The 21,306-nt window shown below is 37.0% G+C and overlaps 3 protein-coding genes and 1 pseudogene across 4 annotated transcripts; all 4 read left to right on the top strand.

The window, feature by feature from the left end:
- The first annotated feature begins 1,494 nt into the window (after positions 1 to 1,494).
- On the top strand, positions 1,495 to 6,680 carry LOC138328300 (heat shock 70 kDa protein 12B-like). 2 transcript variants are annotated; one of them, XM_069275045.1, is made up of 5 exons: positions 1,495 to 1,569; positions 2,429 to 2,764; positions 3,209 to 3,427; positions 3,705 to 3,936; positions 4,573 to 6,680. In XM_069275045.1, exons 2-5 carry the CDS (start codon positions 2,432 to 2,434, stop codon positions 5,619 to 5,621), a joined length of 1,833 nt encoding a protein of 610 aa, XP_069131146.1. In that variant the 5' UTR covers positions 1,495 to 1,569; positions 2,429 to 2,431; the 3' UTR covers positions 5,622 to 6,680. The 2 variants fall into 2 exon arrangements, with proteins under 2 accessions (XP_069131146.1, XP_069131145.1); XM_069275044.1 differs by lacking the exon at positions 1,495 to 1,569 and having other exon boundaries at positions 1,984 to 2,764.
- Positions 6,681 to 10,795: 4,115 nt separating this feature from the next.
- Positions 10,796 to 11,137, top strand: LOC138327190 (heat shock 70 kDa protein 12B-like). Its single transcript, XM_069273172.1, has one exon. The coding sequence runs from the start codon at positions 10,796 to 10,798 to the stop codon at positions 11,135 to 11,137; it is 342 nt and encodes a 113-aa protein (XP_069129273.1).
- On the top strand, positions 11,021 to 14,344 carry LOC138328302 (heat shock 70 kDa protein 12A-like). Its single transcript, XM_069275047.1, has 4 exons — positions 11,021 to 11,128; positions 11,573 to 11,791; positions 12,070 to 12,301; positions 12,940 to 14,344. The coding sequence occupies exons 2-4, from the start codon at positions 11,591 to 11,593 to the stop codon at positions 13,986 to 13,988; spliced, it is 1,482 nt and encodes a 493-aa protein (XP_069131148.1). The 5' UTR covers positions 11,021 to 11,128; positions 11,573 to 11,590; the 3' UTR covers positions 13,989 to 14,344.
- Positions 14,345 to 15,083: 739 nt separating this feature from the next.
- Positions 15,084 to 19,014, top strand: LOC138327189 (heat shock 70 kDa protein 12B-like; annotated as a pseudogene).
- The last annotated feature ends 2,292 nt before the right edge of the window (positions 19,015 to 21,306 follow it).

The following is a 21,306-nucleotide window of genomic DNA, read 5'->3' as shown; positions in this document are numbered from 1 at the left end:
AGCCGCTACTTTCGTACAATCAATTCTTCTCTGTAGATGCCTCCTTTGAATAATTTGAATATTTAAATAAATGAATGTTATATTTAAGTAAAAAAAACCAGCATTGTTATTTTTCTGATATTTTTTTTTATTTTTCTTTATGAAACACTTTCAGTTTTAGTCGAAAAGCATCTTATTTCGGAAACAGATGCGGTGTGCTGCACGGTGTCTTTGGCGGTACGATTCTGTGAGATGACACTATAAAATGGACAAGAGTTCGGCAATGATAAAAAATGTGACACAGTCTAACGACTTATGTAATTAGACTTAATTATAGCACCGTCTTACAAAATACAGTGCCGCGCAACACATTTATCAAATTGATGTCAGGAGAGCTCGAGGTCGTCCATCACATTTAAAGATTACTCGAATAGATGTTTTATATAGAGCTAGCTATAACACAAAACCAACACTGAATTCCAAATAAACCAAGTGGCGGTTTATAATGAGTTTACACTTTGATTTTTGTGTTAAAGATCCATATAAAAATCTATTCAAGTTACAGTTCAATCTTACCCTGTCTTTTCCGAATTCCGTTGAAGACTCTTATTCCAATAAAATCATTACGCCGTTTTTCAGCCAGTCATAGCCAACGGCACAAACGATGACGTCATTTTTTACATTATGAGATAATTTTATGCCAATGAAAATGCTTGTTATTAGCGAAATAGCAGTATAAGTTCTCTTTTATAATAACACAAATTCTTTTGTGGCGCATTTTTATCTTATAGTAGTTTAGTTTGGCCAATAATTGTGTCGCTTTCAAAATTTCAAGAAGATTCACTTTCAAGAATTCAAACTTTATTCGAGGATGATTTTTTTTTGGAATTAATGATGAATGTAAATCGAATACGAAAGTTTGTTTACTGTTACAGTATATTATGCCCAGGATTCATAACTTGTAAGACGAAAAGCTTTGCAACTTGTATACAATTCTGTGAATTGGGAGACATAGCCACTTCCATCTAGTGATGTGTACTATGTTGTTTGTGAATTTTAACGGAAATGACGTTTTTAAGTTTGAGTTCACTTGTACCCGATCCTATTGTTAACATGGCAATAGAAGTTGTATAAATTAAACTTTTCTGGTTTTTTTTTTGTTATAAGTTACAAACTTTAAAGATATGTATTGATATTCTATTCTGTTCGCGAAATATTTGAAATTGCTTTTGCGCTTTCTAGCGAAACTGCTCGAAAATTTTATATCGCGCAAATAAAGTAATTTGGATTGTTTGCATTTAGTGCTACTGTCATAGAGCACTACTCGGAATTTGGTGTACAGTTTCATTTGTACATACGCGATAAATATAAAGTATCTTTATCAAGCACAGGTAATAAGTATTCTTTATCCCGACACTGATACACTTACTGCATGCACGTTATCTTTAGGATAGTTTTATATTTGTTCAAGAAAAGAAATATCAAAACTGTAGTTCAAAGTTGTACTGATAACAATATCTAGAGGAGGCGTATTTACTGGTGTGAAGGATTACTGAGTGAGTATTTGTAACGGACAGTAGGCGTGTGAATGTAAGTATAATATATCCTCGGTATTGCCTTGTTGTTTCATCTAATTTTGAATTTTGGTAGTGAATTGGAAAGATGGTTTTGCACATGAATGCATATGTCTGTTTGCTTCAAAAGCAAGTAAGATCCTATCATACGTTGGTATTGCAGAGATGATTTATAGAAAATATCAAAATCTGTCCTTTACTTGACGACTTGGTTGTGTTTGGTGTTAGGCTTTATTCCCCTCTTACTAACAGTCAGGGTCGAGTAGGAAGGTCGCCATTGGGCGCCGTGAGTTTTGGGAGGCTGTACTATATTTGTGTTGTGGTTTTGGAACCTTTGCCTTTTTTTTTGGGGGGGGGGGGGGGGGGTACTATATTTGTGTTGTGTTTTTGGAACCTTTACCCTTTTTATAGTGCTATTTCATTGAAACATGTTGTCGCGGAAGACACATATCAAGCACACCCCTCCCGATCACATTATACTAACGATTAGCAAACCAGTCGTCCGACTCCTTTTATGCGGAGAAGCGGACAGTTAAAAGTGCATTCACCACTGGGTTGAACGTTTAACACAAGGCCTTAAGTGGGGCAGTCAATTAATTATATAAGTTTAAATTATTTAATGAAATTTCCACATTGATGAATTGGATTTAGCTCTTCAAAATGCGCATACTTTAATGCAAATGTAAATAATTTGAAGCAGTATAAAGGAAAGAATTTATATAGGCTTCGACTGTTTCAAAAAATATATGAACTTAAGAATCATTTAATATCCTATATGTCTCATTTGTGTTTTGTTTTACAACCGTAACCCTATGGTATGCTTGAGAGCACTGGCTTTTTACATTTTCCATATGATGTTGTTTTAATCAATGCAGACAATGGCACAAGAATCCCCGTGTAAGGACCGTCTTGTGGTAGCGGCAATTGACTTCGGAACAACCTATTCCGGTTATGCTTTCTCTTTCCGTGACGACTATCAAAAAGACCCCCTTAAGATACAATTGAATCAACAATGGAATTCAGGAAGTGTTGTCTCCGAGAAGACTCCAACTTGTCTGCTGCTCGATCCGGACAAGAAATTCTTAGCCTTTGGATACGAGGCTGAAAATGAATATAGCCAGCTTATTGAAGATTCCGAAGATGATGACAGAATGTACGAAAACTACTACTACTTCAGACGATTCAAGATGTCTCTTCACCAACATTCTGGGGTAGGTTAAACGGATATGTATTCCAGAAAGTTCTTGGCAAAAGATCGAAACAATTCTGAAACGGTATGGCATGTTGCGATTTCCCGTGAGAACTGAGTTGAATAAAAGCATTAGAACACAGGTTTTAGTCAATGAATATTTGAAAACTCGAAAAACGTACATAAATTTATTTCACATGGAATTGCCAGGTAGGTATGAATATCACTAAACCTGCAGGTTATGAATTATGAATAGTCGATATTTTTCCCGGTGGCTGAAATATGTACTTTAAACATATTAAAAGATTAAAAATATAGTGTTATATCATAGGGGTTCAAAGAGAAACATCGCATGGTGGCAAATCGATGAATGTAACGAAGACATTTTTTCGCAGGTATGTATTGCTTGCTGACTAATCAAAATATATATGCTAGAAATGTGACAGTATACCATTATTGTCTTAAGGGCCTGACCAGAGAGACAATGATAGTTGATGAGACTGGGAAGAAGCTGTCGGCCATGTTGGTGATATCTCTGTCTATAGGCTACATGAAGGATCACCTCATGTCTCTCATCAACAGGAGATGTATCGGGATTGATGAGGACGATATCCATTGGATCATCACCATACCGGCCATCTGGGAGGATTCCGCCAAACAGTTCATGCGGGAAGCTGCAGTAAATGTACGTACTTTATTGATATTGCATTCATCTACATTGTGTAGTTTGTTATGATATGCAGTGATTATTAACTTAAACATTCCATTTGATATATGTTGATAGTGTTAAACACATGAGATTAATTAACCAATAATTAACATTTGTTGAGGATAATAGAGTGTTTAACTAACCTGGTAGACTCCAATAATAACCGATGGCAGTGAATATTTATATCAGCTCTGTGTTAAAGGGACAATGAAGTTGAACGTTTATAGTCAAATAAAACATCTTCTTCTCACAGTATGGAATTAAATCTGACCAACTGTCCTTTGCTCTCGAACCGGAAGCTGCGTCACTCTACTGTCATTTGGTGAAAGTAGTTCTGGCCGATGAGGAGACTCCTGCAGATAACAGTACGAAGAGACAAGGAGTGGTATTGGATGATGAGCACATACCTCAAAGTATTGGTCTGAAGAGGAAAGAATTGCGACGCTCAAAGCTCGGCGAGAAATGTATGATACTAGACCTCGGCGGTAGGTATTCTAGAATCCGTCTCTAAAATAACCATTAAGCGTCTATAATCATTTTTCTGGCTGTCCTCTTTTCGACCTGCTGTTTGCTGCTTATACCATGGCGCTCACATCATGCTTTAATTCATATCCTTTCAATTAACATTTAAGATTATTGTTGCTTTTGCTAAGCTTGGATATTGAGAGAGAAAATCACCGGTCAACGGTCAGTGCATAAGTAAACTATCGAGCTCACGAATCAGAGGTTAAGTGTTATGGTAGAACGTAGGACGCCTAGGCCACTCTATCAACACGGGCATAAGAGACTTCTGAACTTTATCACAAATGAAAATGAAAAGAATAATACCAGGTATATGGTTCATGTAGATAGGAAAGTTATGCAATTTTTGGTTCTGTTGAATTAGTTTAACGTCCTATTACAAGCCGGGGTCATTTAAGAACGTGCCAGATTTTAGATGGCGGAGGAAAGCCGGAGTATCAGGAGAAAAAGTATACAATAAATGTATACTTATACCATTGGAGATTATCGACATCATTGACATTGGCAAGGCAAAAACAAAAAAATCAATAATTTTATGTTGTAAAATAAACGATGAACTGTTGTTGTTATTTCAACACAAATATATTATCATTAAACAGGGGGAACAGCTGATATTACAGTACACGAACGGCAGATGAATGACAGTCTGAGGGAGATACACGAACCCTCGTGGGGTCCTTGGGGAGGAACGGCTGTTGACAGGGAGTTCTTCACATTTCTGGGCAACGTCTTTGGAGAAAAAGCGATAGAAAATTTCAAAAAGAATTGTATGACGGACTTCGTTGAATTTTGTAGGGATTGGGAAATGAAAAAACGAACAATTGGAGTAAATACAACTGGGAAAGTGGTTTTGAAACTCCACACGACATTCAAGGAATCCGTCGAAGAAAACTCAAACGTTTCTTTTGAACAAGCGTTGAGCAACTCCAAATACTCAGAAAAGGTCGCTTGGACTAAGGGGAGATTGAAGATAGATGCCGAAGTTATGAAAGGATTTTTTGAGGCACCGATACAGGAAATTGTCAATCATGTCGGTAACATGTTGAAAAAAACAGGAAGGATCAACATGATTATGATGGTAGGAGGTTTCTCAGACTGCGAACTGGTTGACAGAGCCATTCACGACAACTTCTCGCGTATTAAAATTTTAAATCCAAAAGATGGCGTACTTGCGGTTTTGAAAGGTGCTGTGATATTTGGTCACAAACCAATGGCGATTGCGTCCAGAGTTGCGAGATATACATACGGCTACGAAACCTGGCCGAAATTCAATTCCGAAATCGACCCAGAGGAGTTGAAAGTGGAACATGATGAAGAAGAATATTGTCGAGGAGTCTTTCAGCCGTTTATTCATAAAGGAACTGAAATAAAATGCAATGAATGCATCACTTCCACGCATCGACCAATTTCCGATGATCAAAATGATATGGCGATCCACATATACATATCTCAAGAAAGGGATCCGAAATACATTACGGATCCGGATGTACGACATCTTGGAACTCTCCAGCTTCCGCTTCCGGAATTCAAACCAGGATTACCAAGAAAAGTGCTTGGACGTTTTCATTTTGGAGCTACAGAAGTGATCATTGAGGCAGAAGATATTGAAACTGGGACCCTTCACAAGGCAACATTTGACTGTCTTTGAAAACTTTACTCTCAACTGTAATCAATGTTTGTCTCATATACAGAGTGTCCCAAATACATGTTCCGAGTTTGACACTTTATAAAAAGTCTTTCAATAGAAGAAGAATTTGATGTTTATACTATAAGAAAGGTAATGATCTGCGTTGTACAAAAATATATTTAACAACATGGCTAAATATTTATCATAATACTTGTATTGGAATTCATGAGAAAGTCACGATTTTGTTATTTTGCAATTTGTTCAGGGAAGTTGATAACTTTCAGTGAAAGAATGTGTTTGAAGTGTCCAACCTACTTTTCGATGACGTCATCGTACGTAATGATGATGTAATCAGTACATGTGCACTATATAAAGTTAAATTAGGATGCTCCTGCTCAAAAGAATTTTGAATTTTCAAAAAAGGTTTAGTATTATAAAAGTGTTAACCTGTCAAAGACAGGATACCATGTACAGGAAATTTTTGCTGTGTAGAAATGTTCTTTGTTTTTTCGTGGTTGTTAAGGAAACACGAATATATAAACAACGAATCAAGATTCGTATATTATTATTATTATAATTGTTCAATCGGCGAACCAGGGATATTTCTACTCGTGGAATGATTTGGAATCTTAAACCCACGAAAGAATGTTCCCAAGAATATTTCATGTTTTATAGTAGAGTAAAATCAATTATCTTTTATGGTCTAACGAACATCTCTAAGGTGTGGCTATGGCATTTTTAATGCCGTGTGATGTAAATGTGCTTATGCAAAAGTTGATTAACATTTTAACGGTTTAAAATGGAAAATCCAATTCATGTACTATAAATCTGAAAGTTATATCCAACGTTATTTTTATATATAATTATGCAAATCATATTTATTGCAATGTGAAGTGTAAATGATCTCTTTCATACCTCCCTTTTAAAAAAAAATCCTCAAAGTGTTCATATCATATATATTGAAAGAATTTATACATATACTGTGTTCATTTCTCTCTTTCATTTTACAGTAGTTGGATTTCATGTTATATCGTACGATATTTTGTGCTCCTAGTATAACCTGTGTTGTTTTGATATATAATCTTGTAAAAAACAATCTGAAAAAAAAAATTACTAACAAAAAAAAAACTTTCGAAGCAAGTAGTGGCATTAATAATATCTTAAGCTATGTTTTTTTTCTAGAAAAGAAAGAAAAAAAAATTGTCGATAAAATGCATTATTGACATTGCTTATGCATATGAATGCATAGACAGACATGTCAATTCAGTATTTTATCTCTATGGAATAGGCTCTATGTGTTATACTATTTCAACATATCCTATCTATACATATTTTATATGACATCATATGTGCATGTGATTATGGACATTTGTCGGGTGAATTTATACCAACATGTTAAAATAGAATAAGAATTTGGTTTCACAAGGTTGGTATAATGCCATATTGATCGAGTAGGTAGAGTGAAAGCAATAGATGGTGTTAACGCCACCTAGTGAGTAGATTATTAGGAGTTGATCCCCCTGACTATGCTTTATGCCTTGACAGACCGGGTACTGTTAACCAACAATAATGATTAGATAATGATATGAAGGAGACATTTGCATACAATGTCAATCACATTTTATAAAAATGTCATAATTGTTCTTGTTTGAAACATTTTCCAATTTTACAAAATGGTAAAGCAGCACTTCTCCTCTCCACCACTTGATTAACAACATACAAATCTGCACAGAGTTTGAAAAAGCAAATCAGTGTTACCAACCCGAAATATTTGAAGAAACCTCCGTATTAAAATATGAATATTAATAAATGTAAATCTTAGTATGCGAGTAGCTGTAAAAGAAAATTTATTCATTAGATTGTCTTATATTATGTTTGATGTAGCATTTATCGCGACTGCTCTTGTTAAAATATTCAATGATAATGCATTCCAAACAATGTGTGTTTCATCGGAGAATATTTTTATCATTTGTACAATGTATGTGTTTTTTTTATTAATAAAGTTGATTTCTTTATTGAAATCGACGAATAAATATGAAATTAAAAACCATAATTAAGAAGATGAATGGCAGCATAAAGATCGCAAAAATAATAGCATGGCAAAAATTGTACGTATACAAATGTGTTCAGTATAGTAGTGACATATACCGCACAGTTTACAGTCGTGTTTACACCATTTTAGTGAAACCGGAACTGCACTGGGACCGAAACGTATAGAGCGTCATCTTTTTCAGCGAAAGGGGGACGTAACTGACAAATGTTGCACGTGTCTCGTTATAGATATTGTACACACGTGGACATTTTCGCGCGTGTATATTTTCGCTGAGCTGGTTGCGGTGAAATAATTTTCGCGATATGTTTTTTCATATGTCAAAAAATGTACTTCTTGATATTTTTGCGGGTAGAAATTTTTCGCGGGTATTTAACAAAATCAAATTGAGCGAAAATTTTCACGCTGCGAATAATTTGCTCTTTACAGTATATCAGAGGCAGCATGTTTTAATCTCCAATTAAAAAAAATGATATAGTACAATGTTTGTACCTTTTGATATTGAAGAACAAGAGCAGCCGTTTAAGTCATTATTTAATAGTGTTCTATTGACCATATATTCATAACATTAACATCTATTGATATCTTTGTACAATTGAGTATATTGTTAATTTGAATGAATAAGAATATAAGAAAGTCATTTACTTGTGTTGTATTCTTTTCAAATGTTTCCGACATTAGATGCTTTCCAACTACAACAAGTGCTTCCTGACCAAAGAAAATAAAGACAAAGCATTATAATAACAACTAGCACACAAGCCGCTACTTTCGTACAATCAATTCTTCTCTGTAGATGCCTCCTTTGAATAATTTGAATATTTAAATAAATGAATGTTATATTTAAGTAAAAAAAACCAGCATTGTTATTTTTCTGATTTTTTTAAAATTTTTATTTTTTTTATTTTTCTTTGGTTATGAAACACTTTCAGTTTTAGTCGAAAAGCATCTTATTTCGGAAACAGATGCGGTGTGCTGCACGGTGTCTTTGGCGGTACGATTCTGTGAGATGACACTATAAAATGGACAAGAGTTCGGCAATGATAAAAAATGTGACACAGTCTAACGACTTATGTAATTAGACTTAATTATAGCACCGTCTTACAAAATACAGTGCCGCGCAACACATTTATCAAATTGATGTCAGGAGAGCTCGAGGTCGTCCATCATTTTTAAAGATTACTCGAATAGATGTTTTATATAGAGCTAGCTATAACACAAAACCAACACTGAATTCCAAATAAACCAAATGGCGGTTTATAATGAGTTTACACTTTGATTTTTGTGTTAAAGATCCATATAAAAATCTATTCAAGTTACAGTTCAATCTTACCCTGTCTTTTCCGAGTTCCGTTGAAGACTCTTATTCCAATAAAATCATTACGCCGTTTTTCAGCCAGTCATAGCCAACGGCACAAACGATGACGTCATTTTTTACATTATGAGATAATTTTATGCCAATGAAAATGCTTGTTATTAGCGAAATAGCAGTATAAGTTCTCTTTTATGATAACACAAATTCTTTTGTGGCGCATTTTTATCTTATAGTAGTTTAGTTTGGCCAATAATTGTGTCGCTTTCAAAATTTCAAGAAGATTCACTTTCAAGAATTCAAACTTTATTCGATGATTTTTTTTGGAATTAATGTTGAATGTAAATCGAATACGAAAGTTTGTTTACTGTTATAGTATATTATGCCCAGAATTCATAACTTGTAAGACGAAAAGCTTTGCAATTTGTATACAATTCTGTGAATTGGGTGACATAGCCACTTCCATCTAGTGATGTGTACTATGTTGTTTGTGAATATAACGGAAATGACGTTTTTAAGTTTGAGTTCACTTGTACCCGATCCTATTGTTAACATGGCAATAGAATATGTATTATTTAAACTTTTCTTGGGTTTTTTTTTGTTATAAGTTACAAACTTTAAAGATATGTATTGATATTCTATTCTGTTCGCGAAATATTTGAAATCGCATTCGCGCTTTCTAGCGAAACTGCTCGAAAATTTTATATCGCGCAAATAAAGTAATTTGGATTGTTTGCATTTAGTGCTACTGTCATAGAGCACTACTCGGAATTTGGTGTACAGTTTCATTTGTACATACGCGATAAATATAAAGTATCTTTATCAAGCACAGGTAATAAGTATTCTTTATCCCGACACTGATACACTTACTGCATGCACGTTATCTTTAGGATAGTTTTATATTTGTTCAAGAAAAGAAATATCAAAACTGTAGTTCAAAGTTGTACTGATAACAATATCTAGAGGAGGCGTATTTACTGGTGTGAAGGATTACTGAGTGAGTATTTGTAACGGACAGTAGGCGTGTGAATGTAAGTATAATGTATCCTCGGTATTGCCTTGTTGTTTCATCTAATTTTGAATTTTGGTGGTGAATCGGAAAGATAGTTTTACATATGAATGCATATGTCTGTTTGCTTCAAAAGCAAGTAAGATCCTATCATACGTTGGTATTGCAGAAATGATTTATAGAAAATATCAAAATCTGTCCTTTACTTGACGACTTGGTTGTGTTTGGTGTTAGGCTTTATTCCCCTCTTACTAACAGTCAGGGTCGAGTAGGAAGGTCGCCATTGGGCGCCGTGAGTTTTGGGAGGCTGTATTATATTTGTTGTGTTGTGACTTTTGGAACCTTTGCCCTTTTTTATAGTGCTATTTCATTGAAACATGTCGCGGAAGACACATATCAAGCACACCCCATCCGATCACATTATACTAACAGTTAGCAAACCAGTCGTCCGACTCCTTTCATGCGGAGAAGCGGACAGTTAAAAGTGCATTCACCACTGGGTTGAACGTTTAACACAAGGCCTTAAGTGGGGCAGTCAATTAATTATACTAGTTTAAATTATTTAATGAAATTACCACATTGATGAATTAGATTTAGCACTTCAAAATGCGTATACTTTAATGCAAATGTAAATAATTTGAAGCAGTATAAAGGAAAGAATTTATATAGGCTTCGACTGTTTCAAAAAATATCATATGAACTTAAGAATCATTTAATATCCTATATGTCTCATTTGTGTTTTGTTTTACAACCCTAACCCTATGGTGTGCTTGAGAGCACTGGCTTTTTACATTTTCCATATGATGTTGTTTTAATCAATGCAGATAATGGCACAAGAATCCCCGTGTCAGGACCGTCTTGTGGTAGCGGCAATTGACTTTGGAACAACCTATTCCGGTTATGCTTTCTCTTTCCGTGGCGACTATCAAAAAGACCCCCTTAAGATAGAATTGAATCAACTATGGAATTCAGGAAGTGTTGTCTCCGAGAAGACTCCAACTTGTCTGCTACTCGATCCGGACAAGAAATTCTTAGCCTTTGGATACGAGGCTGAAAATGAATATAGCCAGCTTATTGAAGATTCCGAAGATGATGACAGAATGTACGAAAACTACTACTACTTCAGACGATTCAAGATGTCTCTTCACCAACATTCTGGGGTAGGTTAAACGGAAATGTATTCCAGAGAGTTCTTGGCAAAAGATCGAAACAATTCTGAAACAGTATGGGATGTTGCGATTTCCCGTGAGAACTGAGTTGAATATAAGCATTAGAACACAGGTTTTAGTCAATTAATATTTGAAAACTCGAAAAACGTACATAAATTTATTTCACATGGAATTTCCAGGTAGGTATGAATATCACTAAACCTGCAGGTTATAAATTATGAATAGTCGATATCTTTCCCGGTGGCTAAAATATGTACTTTAAATATATCAAAAGATTAAAAATATAGTGTTATATCATAGGGGTTCAAAGAGAAATATCGCATGGGGGCAAATCGATGAATGTAACGAAGACATTTTTTCGCAGGTATGTATTGCTTGCTGACTAATCAAAATATATATGCTAGAAATGTGACAGTATACCATTATTGTCTTAAGGGCCTGACCTGAGAGACAATGATAGTTGATGAGACTGGGAAGAAGCTGTCGGCCATGTTGGTGATATCTCTGTCTATAGGCTACATGAAGGATCACCTCATGTCTCTCATCAACAAGAGATGTATCGGGATTGATGAGGACGATATCCATTGGATCATCACCATACCGGCCATCTGGGAGGATTCCGCCAAACAGTTCATGCGGGAAGCTGCAGTAAATGTACGTACTTTATTGAAATTGCACTCATCTACATTGTGTAGTTTGTTATGATATGCAGTGATTATTAACTTAAACATTCCATTTGATATATGTTGATAGTGTTAAAACACATGAGATTAATTAACCAATAATTAACATTTGTTGAGGATAATAGAGTGTTTAACTAACCTGGTAGACTCCAATAATAACCGATGACAGTGAATATTTATATCAGCTCTGTGTTAAAAGGACAATGAAGTTGAACGTTAATAGTCAAATAAAACATCTTCTTCTCACAGTATGGAATTAAATCTGACCAACTGTCCTTTGCTCTCGAACCGGAAGCTGCGTCACTCTACTGTCATTCGGTGAAAGTAGTTCTGGCCGATGGGGAGACTCCTGCAGATAACAGTACGAAGAGACAAGGAGTGGTATTGGATGATGAGCACATACCTCAAAGTATTGGTCTGAAGAGGAAAGAATTGCGACGCTCAAAGCTCGGCGAGAAATGTATGATACTAGACCTCGGCGGTAGGTATTCTAGAATCCGTCTCTAAAATAACCATTAAGCGTCTATAATCATTTTTCTGGCTGTCCTCTTTTCGACCTGCTGTTTGCTGCTTATACCATGGCGCTCACATCATGCTTTAATTCATATCCTTTCAATTAACATTTAAGATTATTGTTGCTTTTGCTAAGCTTGGATATTGAGAGAGAAAATCACCGGTCAACGGTCAGTGCATAAGTAAACTATCGAGCTCACGAATCAGAGGTTAAGTGTTATGGTAGAACGTAGGACGCCTAGGCCACTCTATCAACACGGGCATAAGAGACTTCTGAACTTTATCACAAATGAAAATGAAAAGAATAATACCGGGTATATGGTTCATGTAGATAGGAAAGTTATGCAATTTTTGGTTCTGTTGAATTAGTTTAAAGTCCTATTACAAGCCGGGGTCATTTAAGAACGTGCCAGATTTTAGATGGCGGAGGAAACCGGAGTATCAGGAGAAAAAGAATACAATAAATGTGTACTTATACCATTAGAGATTATCGACATCATTGACATTAGCAAGACAAAAACAAATAAATCAATAATTTTATGTTGTAAAATAAACGATGAACTGTTGTTGTTGTCATTTCAACACAAATATATTATCATTAAACAGGGGGAACAGCTGATATCACAGTACACGAACGGCAGATGAATGACAGTCTGAGGGAGATACACGAACCCTCGGGAGGTCCTTGGGGAGGAACGGCTGTCGATAGAGAGTTCTTCACATTTCTGTCCAAGTTCTTTGGAAGAAAAGTGATGGAGAACTTCAAAAAGAAGAGTATGTCTAATTACGTGGATTTTTGCAGAGCGTTTGAAATTAAGAAACGAACAATTGACTTTGAATCAACTAGACCAGTGAGCCTGAAATTTCCAGCAACCTTTAAAGAGGCGTGTGATGAAAGCTCCAACCTCTTTCTCAATGATGCACTAAACAAGTCGCAATATTCCGGAAAGGTTTTGTTGGTAGGAGACAAAATGAAAATAGATGCAAAAATCGTGAAAGGATTTTTTGAAGTACCGATTCAGGAAATTGTCAACCATGTGAACAAGTTGTTGAAAAAAGTAGGAAAGATTGAAATGATCATGATGGTTGGAGGTTTCTCAGATTGTCCTCTTGTCGACAAAGCCATTCGCGACAACTTCCCTTGTATTCAGATTTTGAATCCTAAGGACAGCGTCCTCGCAGTTTTGAAAGGCGCGGTGATATTTGGTCACAGACCAACGGCAGTGGAATCTAGAATAGCAAGGTATACGTACGGCTATGAAATTTGGCCGAAATTTGACCCTACAATTCATCCACTAAATCGCAAGATGAGTCTTGGAGGCAATGCATGTTGCAAGGAAGTTTTTCATCCATACATTCAAAAAGGCAGTGAGGTGAAATGCGGTGATTCTGTTAGTTCTACACATTGCCCTGTAAACGATACCCAAAAGGACTTGAGCATCAACATTTACGTTTCAACAGAGAAGGATACGAAATATATAACCGATCCAAACGTACGCCATCTTAGAACTATCCAGCTTCCACTTCCGGTGAACAAGTCTGGACAAAGCAGAAAGGTGAAATCACGTCTTTATTTTGGAGCGACAGAAGTAATGGTTGAGACGATAGAAGTTGCCACCGGCACTGTTCACAAGGCGACATTTGACTGCTTGTAAACGTCTTCAAGCACATATCTAAATGTCTTGGAGCTATCCTCATAAGACAGCTTCCGCACACTAAAAAAAAAAAACAACAGCTGAAGTGGAGCAGGTCAACGTGGAACAGTGGTTACTAACAAGAATTATTGTTTGAAGACAACGCCAGAAAGATTTTGTATCCATAGAAACTGACATCTAATACTCACATAGTTTTCAAACATTTATTTCATAGTTTGCACAAAATCCCTATCATGTTATGGTATATGAACTATAAACAGTTTATTGATGAATGTGAAGACGACTTTATCCGACTTTTAATTAAACTGCCAAAAAATAACATCTCTTTATCTGTAGTAAATTGTTTACTGTTGCTATATGTCTTATTTGTTTAGATTGAAAAAGAGACATAAATGTACTTTAAATATGTAAATGTTCATGCACTCTTAGACTTTTCCTCTAAGGTCGCCTCAAAGATACAATGTATTTACAATATGACATTTTCCCCACTATTTATATTTCCGTAAATAGCCTGCATTACATTATATCAATACACACATACAGATGTTTAGGATTCATTTATCAGCACATTCTATTTACCGTACCTCAACTCAAGATGGTTCATTATATAAAAAGATATTAGCATTTTTATGGTAGATACAAGTCGTATCATCAATGACCAATACTTTATGTAATATTTTGTAAGATTATTTATGAATCGTGTTGCTACTGATGCTGATTCTAAAAGAGAATGCTACGTGTATTATAGTTTGTAGGAAAATTATGAAGTGTAGATACATAATGAATACAACAAAACAAACCTTATTCATACACACTTTCATATATTTTTTATATTAGTTGTAAATTTAACCAGATTATGCTATGAATTGTTTCTTATCAATCCATATAGAATTTTTGGACATAAAAAACGCACCTGTTAGCAATTTTGCGAGTAGATAAATCGGGGAGATTTAATCAAAGCGAAAATATTCATCTCGCTGACAATTAACAGTATTCTGAGCTAGTTGTGTGATGTTGTAATGTATATATTTGACATTTCGCGCTTGATAATATAACCTTGTCCTCTTATCAGGTTGTAAATAGTATACAGTAGATATGAGCGCGGTATGACTGATATAACGTCTTTCTTGGAACTGTTTACTGTCAAGGATAAAGATTAAATAAATAGAAAAAAGAACTTCATAGTGTAATTGATTAAGGAATGATTTTTATTGTTTGTTGTTTACTGGTGTGTAAACTGCATTTTTTGTACAGATATTTTAAATGACGCGTCATGTTGAAATATCTGTACAAAAAATGCAGGTTAAATAAAATTATGTTTTTTAATGTTATACGATTGTTGGAACAGCCGTTCAATTGATGGAATCCCGGAACAGCTGGCTTCAATTTGGCGGGAAATGTTGACTAATTCAGAGTACAAAAATATAGTTCCACATTAACTTTATCTTTTTTTTCATCCTATTTACACAATATTTGATGATTTTTTTATGTGCTGAGTTATAATCTAAGATTTACATTACATTCATACATGCAGTGTATTGAAGATTTTTCATACAGATACAATAGGCCTAATCGGATGCGCATTCACTTGCGGAAGTCAGTGATCCGGTGTGTGTATTCTTGCGCGGTAACCACTGCGTTTACGCAATTGTAAACGATTTTGCAGTTGGTAAGGTTATATTGCAAAGAGAAAACGGAAATCTTAATGTATGAAATTATATTAAAAAAAATAATCTAAGAAAATATCGTTATGGATGAAAATCGTAAAAACATTGACGCTAATGTTTTAATGTTTAATAAATCAATAATATAGAAAATGTATTGATTATATCCATCCATGAACAAAATTACACCATGCAATCAAACATATATTTGAGAGAAAAATACAGATGTAGTGTTGTTTTTGTTTGCAATTATCAGAACTTGCCAATATGCATGAATTATATTTTTCTTCCATTGACATTTAGGTTCATTGATAGTTCAACTTACACAGGTGTCACATACATCCAAAAATCTCAAATGAGATTATAGGGATCTAATGCGTAGCATTAAACAATAATAGCGATACTATCTTCAATTAACTGTACAAAACATGCAATTAAACACAAATTAGGATTTGACTACCTATCGTTTCATCACTTTCTTACCAGAATGCACTGAATTTATCTACGACAGGTACATCAATATATGCATGGTATAAATCCCTATTTTCAAGCGTATTCCAAAGTCATATCTGTGATTGGGGATAATATTAAATAGGTATCGGACATGTACACATGTATTTGTGTCTGTAAAGATCGATATTTACAAACAGATAGCTTATATTAGATGGTAGACGCAGAAAATCGCCACTCTATCTTATGCGAGTAGAGTAGGTCCCGTTGTCCTCGTGACGTCACAGGTCAGGGGTCCCGAATCGGGGTCAATGGCTTGGGGCTTCAGGTGTGTTCTAGAGAAAAGTCGCATTATCTCTAATACCGTATTCGCTATGAAACTCGTACTTTCTCCATTCTAAATTTTATACAATGACACATTTATCAAGCCTTATATACCAAACCATTCCGTGTACACTTTAAAGGGACAATGAAGTTGAACGTTTATAGTCAAATAAAACATCTTCTTCTCACAGTATGGAATTAAATCTGACCAACTGTCCTTTGCTCTCGAACCGGAAGCTGCGTCACTCTACTGTCATTTGGTGAAAGTAGTTCTGGCCGATGAGGAGACTCCTGCAGATAACAGTACGAAGAGACAAGGAGTGGTATTGGATGATGAGCACATACCTCAAAATATTGGTCTGAAGAGGAAAGAATTGCGACGCTCAAAGCTCGGCGAGAAATGTATGATACTAGACCTCGGCGGTAGGTATTCTAGAATCCGTCTCTAAAATAACCATTAAGCGTCTATAATCATTTTTCTGGCTGTCCTCTTTTCGACCTGCTGTTTGCTGCTTATACCATGGCGCTCACATCATGCTTTAATTCATATCCTTTCAATTAACATTTAAGATTATTGTTGCTTTTGCTAAGCTTGGATATTGAGAGAGAAAATCACCGGTCAACGGTCAGTGCATAAGTAAACTATCGAGCTCACGAATCAGAGGTTAAGTGTTATGGTAGAACGTAGGACGCCTAGGCCACTCTATCGACACGGGCATAAGAGACTTCTGAACTTTATCACAAATGAAAATGAAAAGAATAATACCAGGTATATGGTTCATGTAGATAGGAAAGTTATGCAATTTTTGGTTCTGTTGAATTAGTTTAACGTCCTATTACAAGCCGGGGTCATTTAAGAACGTGCCAGATTTTAGATGGCGGAGGAAAGCCGGAGTATCAGGAGAAAAAGTATACAATAAATGTATACTTATACCATTGGAGATTATCGACGTCATTGACATTGGCAAGGCAAAAACAAAAAAATCAATAATTTTATGTTGTAAAATAAACGATGAACTGTTGTTGTTATTTCAACACAAATATATTATCATTAAACAGGGGGAACAGCTGATATTACAGTACACGAACGGCAGATGAATGACAGTCTGAGGGAGATACACGAACCCTCGGGGGGTCCTTGGGGAGGAACGGCTGTTGACAGGGAGTTCTTCACATTTCTGGGCAACGTCTTTGGAGAAAAAGCGATAGAAAATTTCAAAAAGAAATGTATGACGGACTTCGTTTAAATTTTGTAGGGATTGGGAAATGAAAAAACGAACAATTGGAGTAAATACAACTGGGAAAGTGGTTTTGAAACTCCACACGACATTCAAGGAATCCGTCGAAGAAAACTCAAACGTTTCTTTTGAACAAGCGTTGAGCAACTCCAAATACTCAGTAAAGGTCGCTTGGACTAAGGGGAGATTGAAGATAGATGCCGAAGTTATGAAAGGATTTTTTGAGGCACCGATACAGGAAATTGTCAATCATGTCGGTAACATGTTGAAAAAAACAGGAAGGATCAACATGATTATGATGGTAGGAGGTTTCTCAGACTGCGAACTGGTTGACAGAGCCATTCACGACAACTTCTCGCGTATTAAAATTTTAAATCCAAAAGATGGCGTACTTGCGGTTTTGAAAGGCGCTGTGATATTTGGTCACAAACCAATGGCGATTGCGTCCAGAGTTGCGAGATATACATACGGCTACGAAACCTGGCCGAAATTCAATTCCGAAATCGACCCAGAGGAGTTGAAAGTGGAACATGATGAAGAAGAATATTGTCGAGGAGTCTTTCAGCCGTTTATTCATAAAGGAACTGAAATAAAATGCAATGAATGCATCACTTCCACGCATCGACCAATTTCCGATGATCAAAATGATATGGCGATCCACATATACATATCTCAAGAAAGGGATCCGAAATAGATTACGGATCCGGATGTACGACATCTTGGAACTCTCCAGCTTCCGCTTCCGGAATTCAAACCAGGATTACCAAGAAAAGTGCTTGGACGTTTTCATTTTGGGGCTACAGAAGTGATCATTGAGGCAGAAGATATTGAAACTAGGACCCTTCACAAGGCAACATTTGACTGTCTTTGAAAACTTTACTCTCAACTGTAATCAATGTTTGTCTCATATACAGAGTGTCCCAAATACATGTTCCGAGTTTGACACTTTATAAAAAGTCTTTCAATAGAAGAAGAATTTGATGTTTATACTATAAGAAAGGTAATGATCTGCGTTGTACAAAAATATATTTAACAACATGGCTAAATATTTATCATAATACTTGTATTGGAATTCATGAGAAAGTCACGATTTTGTTATTTTGCAATTTGTTCAGGGAAGTTGATAACTTTCAGTCAAAGAATGTGTTTGAAGTGTCCAACCTACTTTTCGATGACGTCATCACACGTAATGATGATGTAATCAGTACATGTGCCCTATATAAAGTTAAATTAGGATGCTCCTGCTCAAAAGAATTTTGAATTTTCAAAAAAGGTTTAGTATTATAAAAGTGTTAACCTGTCAAAGACAGGATACCATGTACATGGAATTTTTGCTGTGTAGAAATGTTCTTTGTTTTCGTGGTTGTTAAGGAAACACGAATATATAAACAACGAATCAAGATTCGTATATTATTATTATTATAATTGTTCAATCGGCGAACCACGGATATTTCTACTCGTGGAATGATTTGGAAGCTTAAACCCACGAAAGAATGTTCCCAAGAATATTTCATGTTTTATAGTAGAGTAAAATCAATTATCTTTTATGGTCTAACGAAAATCTCTAAGGTGTGGCTATGGCATTTTTAATGACGTTTGATGTAAATGTGCTTATGCAAAAGTTGATTAACATTTTAACGGTTTAAAATGGGAAATCCAATTCATGTACTATAAATCTGAAATTTCTTTTCAGTAATACGTTACCATAACTTTAGTATGCAAATACGCTACCTACACCCATCTTTGTAGCCCCAACAAACATAAGATTTGAGAATCCCGTCTCCCTACCGTACCTCATCTCGTACTCGACGAGAGTAACATAGAGTGGTTTCCCTTCCTCTTTCCTTTATGGCGCTACACAGCCCGGACGGCAATTGCATTGTGTCTATTTCCTTTCGCTCTTAGGTCCATTTGTTTGACGTTTTAGTCAAGTTTTTTCACACATTCAGTTGTGTGTTTATCCATCTGCCCTGTGTTGTTGTCTTTTTGTACCTTTTTCGGCCGTTTTTTGACTGTTCGACGTGCTCGCCGGTGTTCCGTGCGATCCGTCATTACTGGTGACGTCTCGCTGCTTCCGGTTTGTTTACGTTTGTTTTTTTGTTCGGTTTTTCGTCGCTGAGGCTTCGTTGCCGTTTTTATTAGGTAAGATTTGTGTCACCTAACACTGTTTTTTACGTGTTTAGTGTGTGTTGCTTATATTTTACGTTTTTGACGTATTTTTCTTACCTCGTTTACGTAATTGTCGTTGTAATGCCTGGTATGTCCCGCTCGGGTCAGCGTCAGGGGTCTGCTCATGGGTGTTCCCATTTCTATGAGGAACGGGACCCACATGATGCATGTCCCCTATGTCGCCCTTGTCATGAGTCCTCTCCTTGTGAACTTTGTCTAGTTGGAGAGGCTCTTGGCCAGGCCGGCATTACACCAAGGCGATCTTCGTCCTCCCGTAAGAGGGATTCGTCCTCATCTTACGGGAGGAGAAGGAAGCAGGCTTCTAGTTCTGTTTCTGTTCCTGTCTCGGTAGTTCCTGTCTCTACAAGTTCTTCTCGAGATCAGGGGGTGGTCCCTCCTGTCCAGGATGTTCCTGGAGTAGGGGAGGGGCAGCCTGACCCTGACGTTTCTCGGTCTAGGGTCGAATTGGCTGGGAATGCTCGTAAGCTTCCATGCTTGCCTTCGGGTAGGGACTACCAGCCGCCGGTCTCTGACGTTGTCAGCGGCTCCGGCATTCCAGGTGGTGTTGCTGTTGGGGGCGGTCTTGATGCCGGACCTATTCGTCCGAGTTTGGGTTAAGGGACTACAGACTTCCTTTCTGGTTTGTCCGTTTCCACTGGGATTAGTGATGCGCAGCTCTCTAATCCCGGCATCAATTCTGGTCCAACTTTCCCTCCCGTCCAGTTACCTGGTCCCGGTCCTATTAGGTGCTGGCTCGGTTTTCCCAGGGGGTCATTCTCAGGGTCCTGGGTTTGTTGGTCAGGTGTCCGATTTTCGGCCTCCTTTTCCCCCTGGCTTAGGGTATACGGGTGCCTGCGGGCAACCATCCTTGGGCCGCCCAAACCAGCCTGCGGATGGTTTTGGGTTTCAGCAGCATCCCGGCAGTTATGGGCCTAGCCCATACATGTCCGGGTTTCCACTTGGAGGGAGTGGTGGTCCAACCTCGTCCTTTGGTCAGGTTGGCCAGCCCCAGTCTCAGGCAGGCCAGTTTGGCCAGTTCTGGGGTCACTCCCAACCCACGGGACCTTTTCCGTATTTTCAGGGATACGGTTTTAACCCCATGGCTATTCCTTCTTGGAACCCTTGGGGTTTGGTCTCTCCCTCGCGGAGACCTGTCAGCGGTTCGGTTGCTCCCCCCAACCTACTGCTGCTTCGGGTGCCGTTACGGCCGGTCCTAGAAAGGTTCGCCGGACCTTTAGGACTTCTGCTTCTCGTGCAGTCCCGTTTGTCTCCGAGTCCAAGGGTCAAGCTTCGTCCGTTAGGTCGAAGCCCTCAGCTTCTGTGGTTAGGAGTTCGGCTCCTAAACGCCACTTGTTGGAGCCTGCTCAGGAGAGTTTTCCTGAGTCTGTCTCTTTTGCTGGCCCTTTTCTCCCCGTTGGGACCTCGGGTCCAGGCAACGAGGAGGATATGGACTGTGAGGTCGTGGGTTCGGCA

The sequence above is a fragment of the Argopecten irradians genome, chromosome 7, assembly GCF_041381155.1.
Source record: "Argopecten irradians isolate NY chromosome 7, Ai_NY, whole genome shotgun sequence".
Taxonomy (NCBI): domain Eukaryota; kingdom Metazoa; phylum Mollusca; class Bivalvia; order Pectinida; family Pectinidae; genus Argopecten; species Argopecten irradians.
This window is presented reverse-complemented; position numbering and strand designations above follow the sequence as displayed.

Coding starts and splice junctions, on each gene's coding strand:
- LOC138328300 (XM_069275044.1), top strand. CDS start 2,423: ATGCAGACAATGGCACAAGAATCCCCGTGTAAGGACCGTCTTGTGGTA. Junction 2,765..3,208: donor CTCTTCACCAACATTCTGGG/GTAGGTTAAACG, acceptor TATTGTCTTAAG/GGCCTGACCAGAGAGACAAT. Junction 3,428..3,704: donor TGCGGGAAGCTGCAGTAAAT/GTACGTACTTTA, acceptor TTCTTCTCACAG/TATGGAATTAAATCTGACCA.
- LOC138327190 (XM_069273172.1), top strand. CDS start 10,796: ATGGCACAAGAATCCCCGTGTCAGGACCGTCTTGTGGTAGCGGCAATT.
- LOC138328302 (XM_069275047.1), top strand. CDS start 11,591: ATGATAGTTGATGAGACTGGGAAGAAGCTGTCGGCCATGTTGGTGATA. Junction 11,792..12,069: donor TGCGGGAAGCTGCAGTAAAT/GTACGTACTTTA, acceptor TTCTTCTCACAG/TATGGAATTAAATCTGACCA. Junction 12,302..12,939: donor TATGATACTAGACCTCGGCG/GTAGGTATTCTA, acceptor ATCATTAAACAG/GGGGAACAGCTGATATCACA.